A 23,062-nucleotide genomic window follows, 5' to 3' on the forward strand; every position below is an offset into this window, starting at 1 on the left:
TAACTGGGTCTGTTCTATTTGAGTTGCTTTTAACACACCCATTCTTACTCTTCTCCCAGCATATTATCATATCTAGTTTTGATGTTAAAAGTAGGTAGAAAAATAATAAATGAAGTAGGAATGGTTGAGTAACACATCACTACTTACCCTTATGCCACTAAGTATATCCTGCAACTAAACAGCTGTTAAAGCTTCTTATTGTGTAAGAAAATGTGAGCAATTTCATATAAAGATCCTTTTAAAATCCTAATGTACTATGTCGATAGCTTCCTAAATGGACGGGATTAATTTAATGTAAGTGCAGATGTAATAAAGTACAAAAGCTTTGGAGCATAAGATGTGCATGCTGGTTTTTCAAGAATGTAATCTTCCAGCTGGATATAAAAATATGAATGACAGCAACACAAAGTTTCTATTATGGACATCATCACAAAACACTTCTTTCTCAATCTCAACTGTAAAAATCTCAACTAAATATATATATATATACTTTAAAAAACCAACATGGTGGAAGGACGCTCACAGAACCCAAACAACTAAATTGAAGTTCAGCTCATAATGCTGAAGTATTCTGCAAATCAGCCGAACACTTTAAAAACAATTCCCAGTTCCAAAAATCACACAGAAATAAAAAAGGAGCCAATAACATGCAATTATCTCGTCATGACGAAGGTACATAAACATTTCTGTTCCCAGCATTAGCCCATTCTGCATCACTTGTGTTTTGTGCATGTCTGATATGTCAAAGTATTGTGACGAGGACACTTTCTACTCTAGCAGTACCTTTGGTCTTTGAACAGCTAAAAATTGGTTGATGGTGCTGCATGTTTTTAAAGCATGATATATATACTGGCGCACAAGGTCCTGGATGGTTTTGGGTCCCAAGTGCTGAGAACCTCCCTCAAGAAGCCCTACCAACCCGACCCTGGTGAGGACCTGCCCTTTGGCAGCCTGGCAAGAAAACGTGCGCGCGACCTCATTTGCCTACGGCCCTTCGAGGATGTTCAACGCAACTTAACGAGCCATGTTCCCGCTGCGGCTTCGGCGGCGTTTGTTCCCAGGCAGGCGCGCGCGCGCGCTCATAGGGTCGGAGCCTGACTGAAGGGGAGCAGGACCTGCCATTTCCAGAGGCGGGCAGGGGGGTCGGGCCGCAGCAGCGGCTCTCCGGCAGGCCCTGCCCACCGTGTGGAGACAGGCCCGCTCTTTCCCCGCCCCCTGCCAGCGAGGGCTCAGTTCCCTTGGTAGCGACCGCAGTAGCGGCGGGAATAACGGGCAGAGCCCGAGGCACCTCCAGGATGTCGCGGCCGCCTCGGCGCGCCGTGCAGCTGGCGCCGAGCTCTCTGGCCCTGGTGTTGCGCCGCCTGCAGCAGTACCAGCAGCACGAGGAGGAGGGAGAAGCGGCGGCAGCGGCGGCTGCCCCGGGCGAGCCCGAGGCGGAGAGCTGCGGCGACGAGGCGAGCGGCGCGGCCGTCTTCCAGGCGTTCCGGCGCGCCAACGCCGCCTGCTACTGGAACGGCGGGCTGGCGCGCGCCGTGTCGCGGGTGTGGCTGCAGGGCTGGCTGCGGGGCGGCGTGCTCTTGCTGCAGGGCCCCGCCGCCCCGTTGCAGCTCCTCCGCGACGCCTGGCTTCGTAGGGCGCTGCGCCCGCCCAAGGGCTTCCTCATCAGGGCTGTGGGTAAGCGAGCGAGCGAGCGCGCAAAGCAAGCAGGTTGGCCAAGCCAGGGGCGCAGCTTCACCAGATCACCTGCGCAGCTGGGGCTCCGAAAAGAGCCAGCGCGCGTGCCCAGCTCCGTCAGAGTCTCTCTTGGTTCCTCCCTTTACTTTGCGGGTCCGATCCTGGCTCCGTTCCTTTCTCTGCCGGATTCAACCAGAACCGACTCCTTGCCAGGTTTTGCTTTAAACTGATTCTGGGCCCTTCAGGTTTTTTGTTTGTTTAAGGATGCTCTGAGTCCTAAAGCACGTGTGATAGTAAGGAAGTGCGTCTTGAGCACATGCTGAGTATTTTTCTCCAGCTCCAGACTCATGTACAGCCAGTTTTCTCGTCTTAGGGTTTCTGATGCTAGACCAACATACCCAAGCTAAGGAGTTTGGATCTGCCCGGGGCTTGGTTGAGAGACTGCTTATGTTCCAGCTACATGTGGGGTTGTATACCTCACTGTTGTTTTGCTTGTGCAGAAGGCTTCCACTTCTGTGATGGAATGTTCCTCTCCCTGGAGGACCCTCGAGCAGATTCTGAGGGTGTGCATGCAGAGAAAAGGGAAGTCCCATTGCAAGAGTGGGACCCCATGCACAGTGCTGGTGATAAGCATTAGGGGTTGTTTTAAAAAGCCTGGTAGTGCCTTCTGCATGTGTAATGAACAGTTAATGTGTGAAGAGTGAACACAGACCTTCTATAACATTTGGGAATGCAACTTCAGGGGACACTGGCTGGAACTGATGAACCTGATAAAAGCTACCAGGTGGAATTTGCTCTAGATGGCGACCATCCCTGTGTGATGCAGTGTGGTGTGTAATACTTTCTCTGGTACTAAAAACTCGCTCTCTTGTGTATGTTTGTGGTAGTGTAGACTGAATGGCCCTAATGAGGCACTGCATGTTAACGGTTCACTATGTAAATTCTTTTAAAGCAGCCTCCAAGCATACATCTAGGGTCTGCATGCATTCAGAAAAGATTGCTTCCTTTCTCTCTCTTTCAACCCCTTCGTTCCATAATTCCAAACTCTTGTCGTTCTGTGTGGTGGGAAGCCCTTGACTACAGTAACTCTGGCAAAGAAATATAGGGCAAGAAGTAAGCTGTTATCCCTTAGAGGACCAAGGTTTTATTAAATAAAGAAACCAGTGGAAAGGAACACCTGAACTAGGCATTTCTTCTTAGTCTTAAGTGATTTGAAGCAAAAAAACCAAACCAAACAAAAATCCTCCAATGTTTCCTGTCAGCTGGGGGTGCCATTTTGACTGTAATCTCTTCATTGCCTTATACCTAATGGGTTCCTTAGCTCACAGAAAGAACCTTGCGGTCATGCTATTGTGTGTAGGGAGATGGAGGGTGGGGAGAGGGTAAACAAGGATTTGTCACACAATGTAGGCGCTCCAAAGGTTAATCTGTTCCTTTCTTGCTGTCTCTGTGGAGCTAGGGAGAGCATACTGCTTTTTAATTGAAAAAGAGGAAGGGTCTTTTATTTCAGAGAGAAATATGCCCCTCCGGGGGCACTCATGTGCCCTCTTGATAAACAGCTAACTTCTTTAAAGAAAAGGAAAAAAAGGCATTCAAGCAGGATGAAAATATTCTTATTTTAACCACTGAGATGTTAGCAATCTTTTGCCTTGCCTCAGTAAAATAATTTTTTAAAGACTTCCTACATAAACCCAGGCACTTAAATATTTATATTTGTGTGGTTTCGCTTTGGTGAATATTAATCTCCCTTGGCCCTGCAAAATGGGGAGCTTGTATGAGTTTGGTGACACCTGTGTGCATAGTAAACCCAGTATTGTAGAGAAAACATTACTGTTGCCCTAAATGTAGCAATATTCTGCCATACCCTCTGGTGTGGTACTCTTGGTGCCATATTAAATAAAGCCAACATATAAAGGAAATGGTTACAAATGCAGAATTCTATAAACATTGTTGTAAGTTTTCACTTAACAGCTATCTCCTTGATCCTGCAATTGGATCCATATGGGAGACTCTGGTGCCCATACAGAGTCCTGCTGAAGTTAACCGCCAAGTAATACAATTCCTTCAGTGTTAGCTGTTCAGGAATTTCTTGCAAGTGGTCTCATATTCAAGTGCTGAAAATCCATTGAGAAGACGACTGCACAGCATCCTTTGTTTTAAAAAAACTTTCCCAATTAAAGTAGCTGAAAGTTAGTATTTCCAGGTTTCTTGCCTAATTCTACAACTCTGTTTATCTTAGTTTGTTGATGTAGAATGAATGAGTTTCAAGAACTGTACTGGTGATGCTCTTGTGTGTCTACTTATGTCCAGATGAAACAGGATGAGGCAAAAGTGCCTTGATTATTTGGGAGTTATTCTCCTTCTTGCTTCCTGCTTCAGCCTCTGATTACCATCTTAATAAGGCTGAGGTTGATATTGGTAGAATCTCTGGCTAATCTGGTTTCCTAATATTGTACTAACATCACAAACATTCTTAAGAAAAATGCCAAATATTAAGTGCTTCACATTTATCATTCTATGCAACAAGTATGTAAGAAGGGCCAGTTCTGGAGTCAGACTAGAATAATAATAAGAATAATAATAATAATAATAATAATAATAATAATAATAATAATTTATTATTTATACCCCGCCCATCTGGCTGAGTTTCCCCAGCCACTCTGGGCGGCTCCCAATCAGTGTTAAAAACAGTACAGCGTTACATATTAAAAACTTCCCTGAACAGGGCTGCCTTAAGATGTCTTCTGAATGTCAGGTAATTATTTATCTCTTTGACATCTGATGGGAGGGCGTTCCACAGGGCGGGCGCCACTACCGAGAAAGCCCTCTGTCTGGTTCCCTGTAGCCTCACTTCTCGCAATGAGGGAACCGCCAGAAGGCCCTCGGCGCTGGATCTCAGTGTCCGGGCTGAACGATGGGGGTGGAGACGCTCCTTCAGGTATACAGGACCGAGGCCGTTTAGGGCTTTAAAGGTCAGCACCAACACTTTGAATCGTGCTCGGAAACGTACTGGGAGCCAATGCAGATCTCTCAGAACCGGTGTTATGTGGTCCCGGCGGCCACTCCCAGTCACCAGTCTAGCTGCCGCATTCTGGATTAATTGCAGTTTCCGGGTCACCTTCAAAGGTAGCCCCACATAGAGCACATTGCAGTAGTCCAAGCGGGAGATAACTAGAGCATGCACCACTCTGGCGAGACAGTTCGCGGGCAGGTAGGGTCTTAGCCTGCGTACCAGGTGGAGCTGGTAGACAGCTGCCCTGGACACAGAGTTAACCTGCGCCTCCATGGACAGCTGTGAATCCAAAATGACTCCCAGGCTGCGCACCTGGTCCTTCAGGGGCACAGTTACCCCATTCAAGACCAGGGAATCCCCCACACCAACCCGCTCCCTGTCCCCCAAAAACAGTACTTCTGTCTTGTCAGGATTCAACCTCAATCTGTTAGCTGCCATCCATCCTCCAACCGCCTCCAGGCACTCACACAGGACCTTCACCGCCTTCACTGGTTCTGATTTAAAGGAGAGGTAGAGCTGGGTGTCATCTGCATACTGATGAACACCCAGTCCAAACCCCCTGATGATCTCTCCCAGCGGCTTCATATAGATATTAAAAAGCATGGGGGAGAGGACAGAACCCTGAGGCACCCCACAAGTGAGAGCCCAGGGGTCTGAACACTCATCCCCCACCACCACTTTCTGGACACGGCCCAGGAGGAAGGAGCGGAACCACTGTATGACAGTGCCCCCAGCTCCCAGCCCCTCTAGACGGTCCAGAAGGATGTTATGGTCGATGGTGTCAAAGGCCGCTGAGAGATCCAGCAGAACTAGGAAACAGCTCTCACCTTTGTCCCTAGCCCGCCGGAGATCATCAACCAGCGCGACCAAGGCAGTTTCAGTCCCATGGTGAGGCCTGAATCCTGATTGGAAGGGATCCAAATGGTCCGTTTCCTCCAGGCGTGCTTGGAGTTGTTCAGCAACCACCCGCTCAATCACCTTGCCCAAGAATGGCAGATTTGAGACTGGGCGATAGTTGGCCAAATTGGCCGGGTCTAAAGATGTTTTTTTAAGAAGCGGTTTAATGACCGCCTCTTTCAGCGGGTCTGGGAAGGCTCCCTCACAGAGGGAAGCATTCACCACCCCGCAGAGCCCATCGCCCAGCCCTTCCCGGCTTGCTTTTATCAGCCAGGATGGGCAAGGATCAAGGAGACAGGTGGTCGGTTTCACTTGTCCAAGCAGCCTGTCCACATCCTCGGAGGTAACAGATTGGAATTGATCCCATGTAACAGGACCAGACAGAACTCTAGCGCTCTCCCGCCCTGGCCCTGCTCCCACGGTGGAGTCTACCTCCTTCTGAATCTGAGCGATTTTATCTGCAAAAAACTTTGCAAAAGAATTGCAGGAGATCTTGGGGTCCCTACCAGGCCCCGGTGGTACAGGTGGCAAGGTCAGTGGGCAGAATTTAGTTTGTTGTTGAACCCCTATATATAGAATGATGAGGTGAGACAACTTAAAGCACAACAGAGGCACCTATACTTTTCCACTGCAAGGCTTCATTTTTAAATGAACAATCTCTTTAAGAGTTACACTGACTCTCATGTGACTTGAGAAAGATTTACCTATCTTCTTGCCTGTGTGCTGGAATATTTTCTCTTTTTCTTTATCTGTTACATGCAAGAAACAGCTACCCTTTTACCCTTTGTGGTGTTTGTCATTAGTCGATAGGTATTTTATTGCAAGGGACGCGGGTGGCGCTGTGAGTTAAACCACAGAGCCTAGGACTTGCCGATCAGAAGGTTGGCGGTTCGAATCCCCACGACGGGGTGAGCTCCCGTTGCTTGGTCCCTTCTCCTGCCAACCTAGCAGTTCGAAAGCATGTCAAAGTGCAAGTAGATAAATAGGTACCGCTCAGGTGGGAAGGTAAACGGCGTTTCCGTGCGCTGCTCTGGTTCACCAGAAGCGGCTTAGTCATGCTGGCCACATGACCCAGAAGCTGTACGCCGGCTCCCTCGGCCAATAAAGTAAGATGAGCACCCAACCCCAGAGTCGGTCACAACTGGACCTAATGGTCAGGGGTCCCTTTACCTTTTATTTTATTGCAACACCAGTATTTTCAAACATGCATGTCCATAATAAATTACAGTTGGATTATAGCAGGGGTAGGCAACCTAAGGCCCATGGGCCAGAAGTGGCCCATGGAGGCAGTTTAACCGGCTCACGAGCCACCCCCAAACTGAGTCGCCTGCTCAGCAAGTCCCCGCACGCTGCGCTAAACCAGCACAATGTGGGGACTCTCTTCCACGGCTCCAGATTTTCGGCATCTGGGCATGCATAGAAGCAAATTCTGGCGCCATGGACATGCGCAGATGCGATTTCCAGTGTCACGCTGCGCCGGTCCGGTCCATGGAGGATCTCTGTGGGAGTGATCCGGCCCAGGCCAGTAAGCCTTGCCGACCCCTATATTACAGGACTGTACTGAGGCTTCCCTTAACAAAGCACAGAGAAGGGTGCTTTGGAGTTTGGATTACTGATTATCTTGGATCACTTTTGACATGGTAATGTGGCAGTCCGTAGAGTGGTCTTAGGAAAAGGTAACAGATGTGTTATGCACCGCAGTTAATCATTAAGCAATATCCTAGTTTTATGTCAATTTACAGGCTTTTTTGAGCCTGTGAATCTGAGGTGTATACATATTACAACAAACTACCTCAGCTTATAAAGTGGTAATTATTAACACTCGCACAGGAAAAATTGGAACAATAACTTTCTACAGAAGTGAAAGCTGAGAGCTGTTTATCCAGTGAGAGTCCTTTCAGGGCCCTTCCAGACGATAGTGTGCCCCCCTCCCTGTTTTATTCTTCATAGCCCCATCTTGGTCCAGTGCCAGTGGCACGATAGCCAGCACCTGCGTAATGTACTGGGAGTGTAGCTTTGCACAGGAGGATAATATTTCTACTTCTCCCTCCCTTTTAAAAGGGGAAGATATGAAGTTCTTTCTGCTTCCAGAAAGTTAAGGAAAAAGAAACCATAAGGACCTCAAAACTGCAGAGCCCTGCTGGAGATACCTTTGTTTCAGTGTTAGAAACTCAGATAGATAAGCTAATTGCCAAATGGCACCTTAAACCTGGGTTATTGTTTAGACACTATTCCCCCAATGCTGCTGCTGCTGCTGCTGCTGCTGCTGCTGCTGCTGCTGCTGCTTCTTCTTCTTCTTCTTCTTCTTCTTCTTCTTCTTCTTCTTCTTCTTCTTCTATTAACAATGATAATAATAAATTTCTATATCGCTTTGTAATTTAAAGACAAAAATCTCAAAGCGGTTTACAGCACATTAAAACATCAAATAAAACAATACAGAATAAAACAAATTCAAGCTTCAAGGAAAATATTTCAGATCCTTCTCTAAGTGACATATTTATTTACTACGTAATTTATATAGCTGCCCCATAGCAGAAGTGTGGTGTAGTGGTTAGAGTACCGGACTAGGACCTGGGAGATCAGGGTTCAATTCCCCACTCAGTCATTAAGCTCTCTGAGTGACCTTGGGCCAATCACAGCCTATTAAGATACCTCACAAGGTCATTGTAGGCATTAACTGAGAAGTGAGGGTGAGCCATGTACTCCTTGGAGAAAAAAGTGGGATATAAATGCAATAAATAAGCTCTTCTGCTAACCTGCTTAAGAAAGCTGGAGGGGCCAGCCAGATGGAGATGTCAACCTGGCATCCAAAGATCCCCACATGGTTGCAATTGGACCCGCAGCAGTCGCAAAACGTGCCTGGCACCTGGTGCCTGGCTTATTTCTAATACTGCTTTGTTTTTTATGTTTTGTGGGCCATGGCGATATCCACAGAGAAGTTCTCCTGTGCAAGCCTCATTACGATGCTCTTGTGGCATTCCTGTCTACAAGAATAGGATTTGTGCAGGACATTCCACCGCTGTTGTCCAGGCAAGCCAAGCCAAGGTGCTTTCCCCACACTTTTAATTTTACAACAGTTGAAAATATTGTGCTTTCAAAGCTCAGGACTAACATTAGAGCTGCATACCAAGCTACACAGGACAGACTTCTTTGGCCCAGTAAGCCATCTCCTCCTCTTACATCTGTTCCTTTGTGTTTTCCCGCTCCCTGTGATGTCTTTCATTCCTGCCTCATTCCATAAAAACATCCAGTTGCCTGTTGAACACGTGTCTGTGACTTGCCCTTGTGGCTTTTACCTTATAACGTGTTCCATATGTTTGCTGGGCTTTGAGTGAAATGGTTTCAATTTAAACCTGTGGTTCCTTTCACTAACCACCCCCACCCCAAATATATCCTTAAGGGCAAGAACAAGGCCTATGTTATATAGGAGCTTCAGGAACACAATCGTTTGCCGCTGACTTTTGTGCCTCATATTTTGATTGCTGAGCCCAAATAATCCTTCCTTCCTTCCTCGTTTTAGCTATTGCTTGGTATCGTGTTCTAGGTATTCCTGCATATCCTCTTGAGTACTTTGGTTTTAGGTTTCTTCAAAAATCAATGGCCCCTTTCAGTTGCTGACACAGTAATTTAAAAGATATCAGTCCTGTGAGATGGCTTGTGCTTCATTTTCCTATTCTGCTACGCTTTCTTAGTCCTATTCAGAATTAGGAATGGTTCATATGATCACTAACCATACACACAGTTCCTTTGCTTTGCCCAGGACTAGATCACAATTTACTTGTGCCAAACTGATTTCCTGAGGGCTCCAGCAGAGCCACAGAACAATGTGCCTAAGCATACTTTGTGTGTGTGTGGTGGAGCTCTCATAAAATATTTGACATGGAACGATAGAAATAGGGGTCCCCACAGAAAAGCAACCAGTAATGTGCTTAGTGGTTACATTAGCCAGCCGTCTTTTGATACAACCTTAGTGGCACCAGATAACCTTTTTTGAGTTGAGGGAAAAACAGTGAGTTATGTGGCATGGCCTCTCTCATTCTGCTTTGTTGGAATGAAAGTACAGCAGTAATTAGGGAGGCCCAAGTGCAACTCTCCACTTGGCCATGAAGCTCACCGGGTGACCACGGGCCATTCATCACCTCTCAGGGTAGCCTTTCTTACAGGGCTGCTATGAGGATAAAATGGTAATGGGGGGGAGGAAACCGTGTGTGCCATTTCCAGCTTCTTGGAGGAAAGGAATATAAATTAAGAAATAAATTAGCCAAAAAAGAGAGAAAGATTGTGCAACACACTGTTTCCTGCAGTACAGGCTTCCCCCCACTTATGTGGGGGTTATGTTCTGGGCCCCTGCATGCATAAGTGAAAATTGTGCAAGTGGGGGAGCATCTTCTAAACATAATTCCTCTAAACATAATTTAAATGCCCTCTCTGCATTTAAATCCAGCTTCCCTTTTTGACAGCAGCCCATTGTGTTGCACTAAACTTTTGAGGGTCCCCAAACTTTCAGTTTGTTTTGGGGGTGCACGAGAACCAAGGTTGGAAGGGGTGCCAGAAGATACCTTATCCCATAACACTTTAGATCCTAGCCACTATTTGTGGGGAATATTTATATGTTCATGAGCCAGTTCTTTGCCCTTCTGTTAAAGGAACTGAGAAAATTTTCACCTGGTTAAGAATTAACCACCTTTTAATTGTCTGGTCTTGTAATTAAACCTTTATCTACAGAGGATAATGATTAAAAGGCAGAAAATTAACAGATGTCAACTAGTGACCCTGTAATTAGTACTGGGTTTAGGTTATTGATGATAGATGATGTTTGTGGTATGTTATGCTTAATAGTGAAATTGGTGCTATATGCCACAAAGGCTTGTTGTTAGTAAACAACTGTAATGCTGTCTTGGTTTGGTTTCAAAGTTGGGAACAGGTTTAGAAACGGCCCCCTCCCTGGTCCAAGTAGCACTGGCAGTGATTAATTCAATTTCAGTGCCAGTTTTTTAATATTCATCTTTCATAATTTCTGTTTGAAATAAGATTTTGCCAGTGGCCACCTTTTACATTTTATGGCATTTTCTGCAATAGTTAAAAAACACACCATAAAACAAGTAATGGGGTGGGGGTAACAGGGGGGCGTAAGAAAGAAGTAATTGATAATGAGGGAAAGCAACAGCTTTGGTAATGCGAAATTAAAATGTGTATCATCATTTTGAATATTTGGGCAGCATGTGCAGTTAGGAGCATTACATTGGGATGTTAAAATGCAAGGGAAATGTGTCTTTTGTTAGCAGCACACCTGAGCTTTGCTTAAATGCCGAAATATTCATGAAACTTGTTCTAGCCACTTGTTCTGTGGGACATGTCGTCTACCAATACCGCATGAGCTTAATGAGGGATGGCAAATGAGCAGGCGGTTGTGTGTTTTTCTGCTGCTTGGATTCCTTCCATGACTGCCTGCCTTTCATCCGTGTTTTGAACCCACCTGGCAAACGAGCATAGGTTTGAAAACTCATGGCCCATTAATGCTGGACTTAAGAAGTCCTGTTTTGTTTTGAAAATCATTCATAATCATTTCATGCATTCGTATGTTTTAATGATACTCTTATGAAAAACATCGTCTGAAATCCACAGAATATCCTTGTAATGGATCAAATAGTTGCTGAAACAGTCTTTCAAATACTTTTGCTAATGCTGGTTGCTTCTGCCTCATTAAAAGGCTAGCCAGGGAAGGCCTGCAAGCAGGTCAAAATGGAAACAACCAACCCTGTTTGTTCGCACCATGTGGAAATTAAGAGGTATACTACATCGTAACATACTGTTTAAGCTCCTGAATTGATCTGAGCCTTCTCTTTATGCTGTTGGCAAGAGCAACATCCTGTGACAATTAACAGAGTAGGGAGTTTGTTTTAAATCTGTGCTTCTTGGTTTGAAATAAAACAAAACTAACCAGTTTTGGCCACAGGGAGAGGTGGCTGGGGGGGGGAGGATGGGGATGAAAGCCATGGTCTTTAAAAAGTAGGTGCGGGTTGGTTGGTTGGAAATTAACTTTGAGATGGAATTGGCATCAGTCATTATTCACCTATTTAAATCCTGAGTTAATCCTATACTCCTGTTAATGGAGGGTAAGGATTTATTTGATCCATTTGACTGGTGAGGCAAGAGAAAGCCAGCCACCTAATAAATCGCCTATCACTGCCAGACAGATCTGTGAATACTCTCATTGCACCTTTTCTCTCTCTCCCTTTTAATTAGCAGATGAGTTAATAAAGGACTAAGTGTGTGTTGCAATCTGCAGCACGATGACATGCCATCATATGTTGATGTAATCTAAAAATGTGGAATTAAGCATAAATACATTCAAGCAAGCAATTGAACAGTGGTCAAGGTAGTTGTTTAACTGAGCAGAGATGCCCAAGTACAGTCATACCTCAGGATGAATACACTTCAGCTTAAATATTTTCGGGTTGTGCTCTGCTCGTTACTTCCGGGTTTCGCCGCTCACGCATGCACAAACGCTCAAAATTATGTCACGCGCATGCGCGGAAGCGGCAAAACGCGGCACGCGCAGATGCACAGTCACGTCCTATGCTCGCTTCAGGATGCGAATGGGGCTCTGGAATGGATCCCATTCGCATCCAGAGGTACCACTGTAATCGATTAGGCTTTGTTCTCATACTTCTTTTATCACAACTTTAATAACTGAAATGATTGCAAAAGCATCCTTATCTAATACATGGTGCTTTATAAGTCATCAAATCCAGTTACATCATGGTACAGTAGAAAGTTTTGGTTATTTTAATTTACTTGGATGATCTGGTGCCAATTAAAAAAAATTAATTAACAAGCTTTATATACCACTTAATCATGAAAACTAAGCGGTTTACATGAAACTGAAGTCAAACCTAACTTATGTAGCAGCTAATCGAACACTGCAGCATTGAAGGGAATATAGTGGGAAGGAAGCTCATAAGTAGGAATTTTGGGGTTTGCCATTTATCCTAAGCAAATGGACTCTACAAAGTTGAAGTCCAAGGCAGCAGTTAAGCAGTAAAATAAGGGACAGGCAGAGCAGGAAGGAGGGCAAGGTTGCAGTGAATCGGTCCAGCAAGTTGCTGCAGGAAAGTCCTAACAGTGATCACCAATGGAATGCCCAGGACCTCAACTGGCCTGGAAGAATTTACAGCTTCATTTAAAACTCCTAGCCAATTGGGAGACTTGGAGCTTCTATTTAATATGATTCCTCATTCATGAAGCTCTTTGAGTTACAAATTCAAATGAAGACTTGCTACATTATTAAAATACTAATTAAATGTGGCCCAAATCCAAAGAAAGCTTAATATACAATTGAAATCAGGAGGACCTGTTACTTGCTGCTATTAAATGCCCCATTAAGTTCAATGATGGGACCTCATAGTGTGACTTTCTTTGGATTTGAGTGCAATGCAAAACATTGTGTTAGAAGAACTGGGGCAGTGGAAGAACTAGAGGCAAAAGGGCAGAGGTCTTATGTAGAATGGAGCATTTTTAGAAGAAAGGAGGACATTGTCAAGTTTGTGCTCCATCCTGATCTTCAGTTGTAACCCCCCCCACCCCAGGAAGCTGGTCCTGTAAGGAATAAATTATTAATTCTGATGTCCAGATATAAATAAATAGAAGCACCAGCTCCTCAAAAGATACAATGCACAAAACGCAATTTCACAAAGTTATACAAATGTCTACAGCCAATCTAAAAACAAGAAAGAGGAAGCTACACTTTACAGAGCCATCCTTTCCCTAAGATTCAAAGATTGCTGGAGAGTGTTAGGATAAGGCAGAAATGCCTCTCCACTGGTGGAAAGGAGCTTTGCCCAGGAGGGCAAGGGACATCTACTACACCCACGAAAAGCTCCTCTGGCATTGCCTGCAGTAGCTAACATGAGGGCCTGAAATGACATTCTGTGGGCTGGAATCAAAGGAGTCTCTTTATTCCTCCAAGAGGCTTCAGGATTGGGCTCATCAACTACACCACATTGACGCTGTCATAGTCAATTCTCCCTCACTGCTTTCAGTGGGGTAGACGGCTTTACAAAATATGGATTATCTGGGCCAAAAAAAGAAAGACACCCCCTCGCAACATGTCTTGCTTTGTGATTGGTTGACAATCTACCACTTCACTCCCACCACCACCACATATTTATTATATATTTATTTTATTTGCCACTTTCTACCCAAGTCCGAGTGATTTGCAGCAGTAAAATTAACACAAATACAGTTCATGCAAGTACAAAAGTTAAGATCAATAGCGGCACACTAAAAGTGACCATTCACTAAAATCATTCTGCCCTTTTAACAGGGAGTGCTCCACCTTTCAGCTTATAAGGTCAAGTTGCCACTGATGCTTCCAGTTACCATCTGGCAGGAGCTTATATTTCTCTAAGCATTTATTGTTTTGCAGCGGTCCAAATGACATAATTAGCAACCCGTTCTGTTATGTGACTTGGAAATCTCACCACCACATTGCAAAACCTGTTAGAATTTGCCTTTAATTTCTAACGGCTAGGGCTATATTTATACCTCACACATACAATCTAGCTGTGGCTCTCTGGTAGTGTCCGCTTGCTTCCTTTTCTTTTTCGAGAAAACTTGCTTGTCCTCATTACCACTCAGTGCATAAGGGAGGTGCTCCAAAAGGATCTCTTAAAATTGGGTAAATGGGTATTAAAATGGAAAATATGATTCAATTAAAAGTGATGTACCTGGGACAAGAAATCCTAACTTCACTTATGCATTAATAGAGTCTGGACTGGTAGTTCCTGGCCAGGAAAGAGATGTTGGAGTCGTGATAGCTCAGGCTTCCTCAACTTCGGCCCTCCAGATGTTTTTGGCCTACAACTCCCATGATCCCTAGCTAGCAGGACCAGCGGTTAGGGATGATCGGAATTGTAGTCTCAAAACATCTGGAGGGCTGAAGTTGAGGAAGCCTGTGATAGCTGAATGAAAATGACCTATTTATCTTTGTGCTGCTGATGAAAACTGATTTAGGCTGCACACTTACCTGGAAGTAAGCCTTATTTAAAACAATGGTACTTACTTCTGAGAAGACGTGTATACTGTTTGCTGGGCGCAAACACAGCAGCTGCTTTTTTGGAGGAGGATAATTTAGTGCAAGGGAAGCGAACAAACAAAAACCTTCATAAATAAATAAATAAATTCACACACACCACCTCTGTGGCTGCTATAAAGTAAAAAACAAACTGTTGTGAGATGCAGTTCTAGATCTTCCAAGTCTCCTGTAATTTACTCCTAAGCATAATCAGTATTGTGAACTGCCAAGTATGTTCAGCTTTAATAACCTTAAGTTAAAGTTGAGCTCTAGTGTACAACAGATCTCTTGACCATAACAGATATGCGCCGACTCGCTCTACATCTGAATCAGAATGTTGAAGGGAAGACAGAAATGTGCTACCTGCCCAGTGAAGGCACCATTAATCCAGCAACACTCAAGTTACAAGGACAGAACAAAACATCTTTTTATGTTGGTGAAGCGTATCTGGAGACTTTTTGTTCCCTATGTTTTGTTATCTGACTCTTGTATTGCAGATGACTTTCCCACATTGAGTTTCGGTATATGCTCTGAAAATGCGTTCTCAGATTTCGCATGTGTAAACAATTATCTGTGTTTGAGTAGACTGGTAAAATCATTTGAGGGTCAATAATACATGAATTTTTGGCAGGTTGCCTAGGCTGGAGTTTGTGAAGTTCTTTTTTTAAAAAAAGTTACTTTGCTCACTGTAGAAGTTGAGCTGTATTTTTGCAATCAATGGGGCTTGCATTTGCTGTACCTGATGGGTGCCAGGTTCCTTTGTTCTGGGCCAAAACAAATATTTTTGTTAAGCTTTAAATATATTGTTATGAGAAGTGCCATGCCAGGAGGTGTGTTTCATTTCTGCCACCACAGAATGGTAAGCACTATATTCCTGTTGACAACCAACCAATAATTGCTAGGTGCATGGGTTTCTGGTGCCAGGTCAACATATTTATAGGATTGTTGAAGCAGAGATATGACTTTATGTTCACATTTGTACAGACCCTAAACTAGATGTGTGGATACACCAGTGAGTGGAATACTTTCTAAGTAAAGATGGTACTTCTGAAAGCTGATGGTACAGACTTGTGCAAACAGAAGTCCTCTTGCAGGGCTTCTGCTGATGGGACTTGTTAGGTGCATCCTGCTCAAAGTGTTTGCAATCCAAAATAGCTATGGATATGAACAATGCCCCCAACTGTTATGGTGTCTATGTTTATCCCCTATACAATTCATTTGTGTAGATTAACCTTTATAAACAGATGGATAATCTTGATCTTTCAAGATGCCCTTTCAAGATGGGTCCTGCTGTGTTTGTTAAGCTGAAAAATATGAGGGCTTGAGCAATGTTTTAACAATAGCCCGAGAGAAGCGTCATTGGGAAGAAATTAGTCCGCCACATATGCTGATGCTGGTCTACCTTTTGTTTGGAACCTTGGCTTTTCTGGAAAACTAACTTTGTAATACTGTCAAAGATAGAAAATAGCCATTTTAAGGTGTGCTTTGCAAGAAACTGTGAAACCAGCTTCTCCGTTTACTGTAACTAGCCCCAGTGTTGTACTATTCACAGTGTTTTCTTGAATTCCCGTTCCACACAAAGCAGGCTGACACTGATTTATACACCTGCTGGTAGTAGCTTAGCAACGTCATAGAGGAAATTCTTAGGAACTTCTCTAAACACATTCTGTTAAACAGAACCATTGCCAGTTGTAAAACAGAGGTCAAGAAGTGTTTAACAACTTCTTCAAAAGGGACTGTTGTTTATTTTGTTGACTTAAAGAGAAAATAATCCTAAAGAGACCTTTTCTTGCCCTAGCTGTAACACAAGACAGCTGTTTTGAGTAGGCTACATTTAATTTAAACCTCAATTATATTGCATTACTCATTGAATCGCATAAATGTCTTGGGAAGAGTTCTGTAACACCTTCTAAAATGTTTAAACAGACTGAGTGTTTCACATAGTTCCAAGGAAAACTTAGCGTTTTCACTTCATATGGTATGTATTTGGGGAGAAACCAGAGAACTTAAGTGATGGTCTAAGCATCCGAAGACACATATCTGCCTGCAGCATCTGCTTAACATGCTTCAAGATGTTTGTTTTTGAGCTAATAATTGCTAAAATGGCTTTTATTTCTTTAGAACTATGATCATTTATCCATCATGCTGAAGCTAAAAGAAGCCAACATTTTGAAAGGGCAATGGGGGGGGGGGGAGAAATACTGTATTCCAAAGTAGAAAGGAAGTTCATTTCTTTCCCCCCCCACCCCTCTCTATTCCTTTTAGGTGATGTATCGCCAGTGCACATGAATCCCATTTCACAGTCCCAGTTCGTTCCTTTGGCAGAAGTCTTGTGTTGTGCTATATCTGATATGAATGCAGCTCAAATTACCGTTACACAGGAAACCTTACTGGATCAGCTGGGGAAACATTACCCAGGTAATCTGTTAAATCATGGGTTGTTGACACTTCACATAAACATTGGACTCAAGGGGGTTTGCAGCTAGCAGAGTGAAAGAATGCATGCTGTCTGGGGCCAGGAAAGTAATTAGAATTCCCTTTGTAAATCAGATGAAAAACAAAACACAGGATCTAAGTGTTCTAACTCACACTGCATTACAAATCCGGGCTGCCAGCTTGCAGTCATCAAAATTCATGGGGGTTGGGAGGAATTAAATATCAGGAGCATAAAGATGGTTGTGTGAAAAGAATGTGGGCAAAGAATATACCAGATGAGCAAACCTACATGATACATGTGTTTGTCACAGTAACACTTTCCATTTTCAGTATATTATATTTACATCCAAAAACATATAAGTAGTCTTTAGTGTGTGTAATTTTTTTTAAAAAAAAGATCCCTCATTAGGCAGCACCGAGGTGCCTAATAATATAATATCCAACTTTCCTTCACACTTGAGCACAGGAATGAGAAGCCTGCGTCCCTCCATACTTTGTTGGATTTCATCTCCTATCAGCCGCAGCCAGCACAGCCAATGGTCAGAGATGGGAGCTGTAGTTTAACAACATCTGGGGGGCCACAGGTTGTGTTCCCCTACCCCAGCTTTAGCATGAGTGAGAAACAAACCCAGGATGAAGCAGTGCAGATATGAGATGGGTTGATTCTCAGCGGCTGAAACCCCTAGAGATGGAGCAGATCCATACACCTCTTTTTACTTCCCCCTCATCAGAATGAATGGCAGCCATTCTGTGTGGCAAAAGTAGCATGCTGGAGACAGCTGTAAATATCGGCACTGAATGGCCTGGCCCTTGTACACTTTGTGTTTGCAACATGGAGAGCATGCAGGAACCTCCCCGCAATAGACTCCTGTGTCAGTCTTCCTTCCATGTATGTCCCACACATGGTAATTGCAGGCAGTTTGCTGATTTACAAATAAATGGATGTTATGAGGCTTCACCTTTACAAATTACCCTTTGCTGAACTGGAGCAGTAAACTTGCCTTTTGGTTAGTCTAGTTGCGGGAAATGAAGTTGTGGGAGGTGGCTTATATTAAAACAATGAGTTTAGCTACATCTGTGCAGAATGTGCCTTTCCCTCCTGGACTGTGGCAGAAATCAGAACCTGACTGCACTTCCACTTTTGGGTCCAAGCACTCTTCTTGGCTGCAAATATATTGGCAAACTGCCACTTCTGCACTTCACTTTGCTTTGTTGTACTGCAATGTACTGCTCACACTCTTGAGTCAAAATTTGCTACTAATCTGAAGGGAATTGTAGGATGTCAATGCTGAGTAAGCCCCCTTTGCCCTACTAAGCGTGTTTGCTTCTTAACTCTAAAAATGGCTCAGCAATTTGTGTGGGAGGGGTTTCACTAGCCATGCTGGGGACTCCAATGAGCCTGTAAGGATTGATGATGGATTTTGTCTGCAGGTCACGCATTTGAAAAACCTTCGGTTTGGAAGCATTCTAAATGAGTATTTTATTGTTCATGTTTTGAAGCAACCCCTTTAGTGTGTATTTGCTGCCCCCTCTTGTCCAACCAGGAGAAGGCATATTGCCTTTAGCATTAAAGGAAGACAATTGTTCCATATAAAAATCTATGGTGCATCCATATGAATAAGTTAAAGTCAGAAATCAGTTAACTGTAAGCAATCCCCCCCCTTTCCATTTGGAAAAAGATTGGGGCTGCAGTTGTATGTGCACTTACTCAGGAACAATTCCCATGAAACACAACAGTAATTTATTTTGAGAAAGCACACACAGGAGCAGGCTATAACAGTGGTTTACAGCATAAATTTGTTCTGACCCAGAAATGTGGTAAGAGTTATAAACTATTTTTCATATTGACTATGCCACAGAAATGACTAATATTATACTATCATCCCTTTTATTCTAGGTATTGCAACTCCCACACATGATATTCTATATAGTACACTTGGGATGCTAATTAAAGAACGGAAGATATATCACACTGGGGAAGGATATTTCATAGTGACCCCAAATACATATTTTATCTGTAATAATGCTATGAAAAACAACAAGAGGGTCCTTTTTGAAGATAATTGCCCTCAAGAACCTTCTGTTACATACCTTGTAAGCGTGGAAGATGCTGCAGAACTTCTACAAAATAATTTCCCTATTGCATCCCATTGCAGATCCTGCCATTGTTTCCCTGGGCAGACTGCAGTCAATGAGCAACATGTCAGCCCTCAGCCTAATGGGAAAAGTCAAAAAGGGTCTTGTGAATCCAGATTTTCAGTTCAGAATCAGGCCACCAATACACTTGTTGAGAACCGTTCTTGTGGAGCTGCTCACTATATGCAGTCAGGGAAAGAGAAGGAGAAGATTAAGAAGTTTGGTCTTAGCCTTTTCTGGCGCAACACTTCCAAGAAAGAAAAACCAAAAAAAGTGCACACTTCATTTTCCGCCCAGTTTCCTCCTGAAGAATGGCCAGTCAGGGATGAAGACAATTTGGATAATATCCCACGTGATGTTGAACATGAAATTATCAAACGCATCAACCCTGTGCTGACTGTCGACAACTTAACCAAGCACACTGCGTTGATGCAGAAAATAGAGGAGCAGAAAAAATATATCAGTAAAGGAACCTCTACAGAAGTGTTGACAATGAAGCACAAACACCTTCCCAAAGGGTTCACTCAGAAAAAACAAAATAAAGCTGCAAAGTATCGCAGGAAACTGCAGTCCAACAAAGAAAAGCATGTTAATAAGTCAACAAGGGAGTTTAAAAGTGATGACCAGATACCAGCTAATAGCAAACTGGAAAACTGTATTGAACATCCATCATCTTGTATCACAAATGAAACTATAGTTTGCAACCAGCAGTTGTGTGAGGATGCAATCAATGTTGAATCTCACTTTATATACAAAAAAGAAGTTACTAATCCATTTAAAGATATTTCTTGTAAAGGGAATAGGTCAGCGAAAGGACATAGGAGTCAGAAAAACTATGATGTAAAATTCGGAGCTCCAAGATCAGAGAAGAATTTCCCACAGTCCTGGTCTCTGGATTCCTCAAGAACTGTGGACTGTAAAGCTAAGCAGTCAGCCAGCATCAAATGTGATGCTGAAGACGACAAAATGAAACAGTTAAATTACCTACAATGCAAGGTTTTACAAAAAGAAGTCAAATATAGTTGTCTGGAGGAAAGTGCAGCTTGCAAAGGTAATTTGCATAGAAGGGCAACCCCAAAAAGCATGGAGATGCAGGCAGTGTCTAACACTTCTGCTGCATTTGTGGATGAAGCAGTAGTGGAGAAAATGCATCCTCAGAACTCCAGTCAAACTCACCAGTGTGATCAAACTGGCTTGCTGGGTCAAACAGCACACCAACTAACTGATACCCATCTTCCCAGTGAGGCAGATGCTCAACAATTTAAACAATCTGAAAATATTGTTGCTCACAGACAAAATGACAATTTAAAGAGTGAGTGTACTAACATGAACAAATGGCTTGAGTCTGTTAACCCACAAAATGAAAGATTCACTTATGATAATCCGACTCCGTATCAAGAATTGGATGATGCCAACACTTGTAGTTCTCTATATCATGGAGATGAAGAGCAACATGATGTGGATTTGTCCAAGCTGCAATCCAGCCAACTCCCATATAATTCTTCAGATACAGGGAAGTGGAACAGCATAGAACAAGAACTGGGCTCAACTGTGTTGGGAAATGGAAGTGTTAATTCTCACTTCTCAAGGTACAGAATTGATACAGACGGGGTTGGTCCCTGTGAGTGTGAAGAAAATGAATTCCTTGGTTTTTCTAGATCTAAGGATAGCTTAAAAGAGTATCAGAAGATGAGCCTAGGAGGAGGAAGTTGTGTGTGCCACCAGCTATCTCAGTTTGCCTACAAAAGCAATGAAGAGCGAGAGGATGTTTATGAACATGGGCAGACACCTGATACGGCTGAACCCTGTTTGTTTGATTTCTATGATGTGCATGAGGCAGAGACCAGAGTTTGGCAGAAGTCAGTAAATGAAGTGGGTGGAAAATTAGCATCCTTGATGCTGCCACCAAAAGGCTGGGAAATTAAGACAAATGATACGAGAAAGCAACAGTTGTTGGATAAAACTGATGCTGCAGTTCTAGATCAGTGTGTCCAGTATGAGCAAAACCACTTGGAAGGGACGGGAAACCACAGCATAACAGGAGACAGCGGGATAGATTCTCCAAGGTAAGAACAACTGTTAAAAGTGACTTTCTTAAGCACAAAGAATGTTAATAGTATTTCTTGTACACATATGTGAATCAAACTTTAAGGGTTTTTTTAACAGGGCCTTCAGCTGTGCACTGCAAAATGCGGATTGCCTATTGGCACAGATAACTCTCAACTCTGTTCACATGGGCCTTTCAGGACCTTGCAAGGCTGGGAAAGCACAGTCCTATAATGAAACATGGCATTTTCCTTGTCCTTGAATGCAAGGAGTCCTCATGAATGCTTGGATAACTTTGTCCACTTAAACAACCTTTAAAATGCAATGCTATAATTGACACATGTGTATAAATGGTCAAATCATGTATACCACTACCAAATTCTGAATGGCAAAGGTAGGCCATTGTATTCAGTCAATCCTGATGTAAGGGACCTTACTACATGCCCAAGTGTCTGCAGGGATAGCAGGTGGTAGTACAGAGTACTCTTACTGCAGCACAGCAGGTGGAAGAAGTCCTCTTCTCTGTACACTTGCTTCTGTTGCTCAGGAACAGCACCGATAAAGAAAAGTGGAAATCGGGTACTGCAGGAAGGCAAGAAAAGGCCAGGCAAGATATCCCAGTAAGTGGGTCTGGGTAAACTGTCGAGTTAAATGATGTATACTATCCTTCACCAACCTGGTACCCTCCAGATGTTTTTGGCTGTGGCTGATGAGAGTTGTAGTCCAAAACATCAGGAGGGCATCAGGTAGGTGAAGGATGATGTATAAGGAACACTTGCTGGCTGCATCATATTATGACTCCATATTCCTTACCCTTCAATTGAAATAAATACTGTAATTTCCATAATATTCTTGAGCTGATTCAAAATAAAGATGACTTTTTTGTACTTGTGTGCCACCCAGTATTTCTTTTAGTAATTTATGGAGAAATAAGTCACTCTGAATGTTTGAATATGGAAAAATAGGTTTCTTATTTAATCTTCTGTTTTACAAAATAATAATTTTTAGAACACAAAGTCTGGCATCTGCGAATTCTGCCATCTTAGATGGACTGAAGAAAAGACGAAGTTTTCTCATGAACTTGGAAGGCATAGAGAAGACTATACATAATGGAAAGACTCTGACACGAAGCTCCTTGCTTCAGTTGACTCCAGTCATGAACGTTTAATTTTTCTTACCAGGTTTTGATAATTCCTTTGTAAATATGTTAATATACTTACTGTAAATTCTTTGAACTGTCATATACATTAAAGTAGGTAAGATCATTATATTCTCGTAATAAGATGTATTAAAACTTTGTAATAAGAATTTTTTCCAGTGACTTTTTCTAATGTTTTATTTCTAGTAATAAATTATATTGCAGAATTGATGATCTCAAGTTGCACTTCATTCTGATTGTCTCCACAAACCATTTAGGACGCCAACTTGTTCCAAGAGTCCTATGACTGTGTTAGATCAGTCCAAGCCATGAGCCTAAGGGTATTTACTGATACACCTCAAACTAGGAGTTAGTGCGCATGCACACAAACACACAAACAAAAAACCCCTTAGCTGTGCAGTGATTCCAGTGAACTTGGTGGTCAGGATAGAAGTCTCATCTTCACATAACACAAGTTTATTGCAATTTGCTGCCACAAGCTGAGATGATGGCCACTGGCTCAGATGCGTTTTAAAGGGAATTAGGCAAATTCACAGGGTACAAGTCTAGCTGATATTAGCCATAACAGTTAACTAGAATACAGTATCTGTGTTCAGAGGCAGTGTATCTGAATACCAGCTGCTGA

The 23,062-nt window shown here is 43.2% G+C and overlaps 1 protein-coding gene across 2 annotated transcripts; it reads left to right on the forward strand.

The window, feature by feature from the left end:
* The first annotated feature begins 1,108 nt into the window (after nucleotides 1-1,108).
* Nucleotides 1,109-22,643, forward strand: STOX1 (storkhead box 1). 2 transcript variants are annotated; one of them, XM_053388452.1, is made up of 4 exons: nucleotides 1,109-1,674; nucleotides 16,926-17,078; nucleotides 18,994-21,298; nucleotides 22,287-22,643. In XM_053388452.1, the coding sequence occupies exons 1-4, from the start codon at nucleotides 1,296-1,298 to the stop codon at nucleotides 22,444-22,446; spliced, it is 2,997 nt and encodes a 998-aa protein (XP_053244427.1). In that variant the 5' UTR covers nucleotides 1,109-1,295; the 3' UTR covers nucleotides 22,447-22,643. The 2 variants fall into 2 exon arrangements, with proteins under 2 accessions (XP_053244427.1, XP_053244428.1); XM_053388453.1 differs by lacking the exon at nucleotides 1,109-1,674 and adding an exon at nucleotides 2,366-2,787.
* The last annotated feature ends 419 nt before the right edge of the window (nucleotides 22,644-23,062 follow it).

Source organism: Podarcis raffonei, chromosome 5 (genome assembly GCF_027172205.1).
Source record: "Podarcis raffonei isolate rPodRaf1 chromosome 5, rPodRaf1.pri, whole genome shotgun sequence".
Taxonomy (NCBI): domain Eukaryota; kingdom Metazoa; phylum Chordata; class Lepidosauria; order Squamata; family Lacertidae; genus Podarcis; species Podarcis raffonei.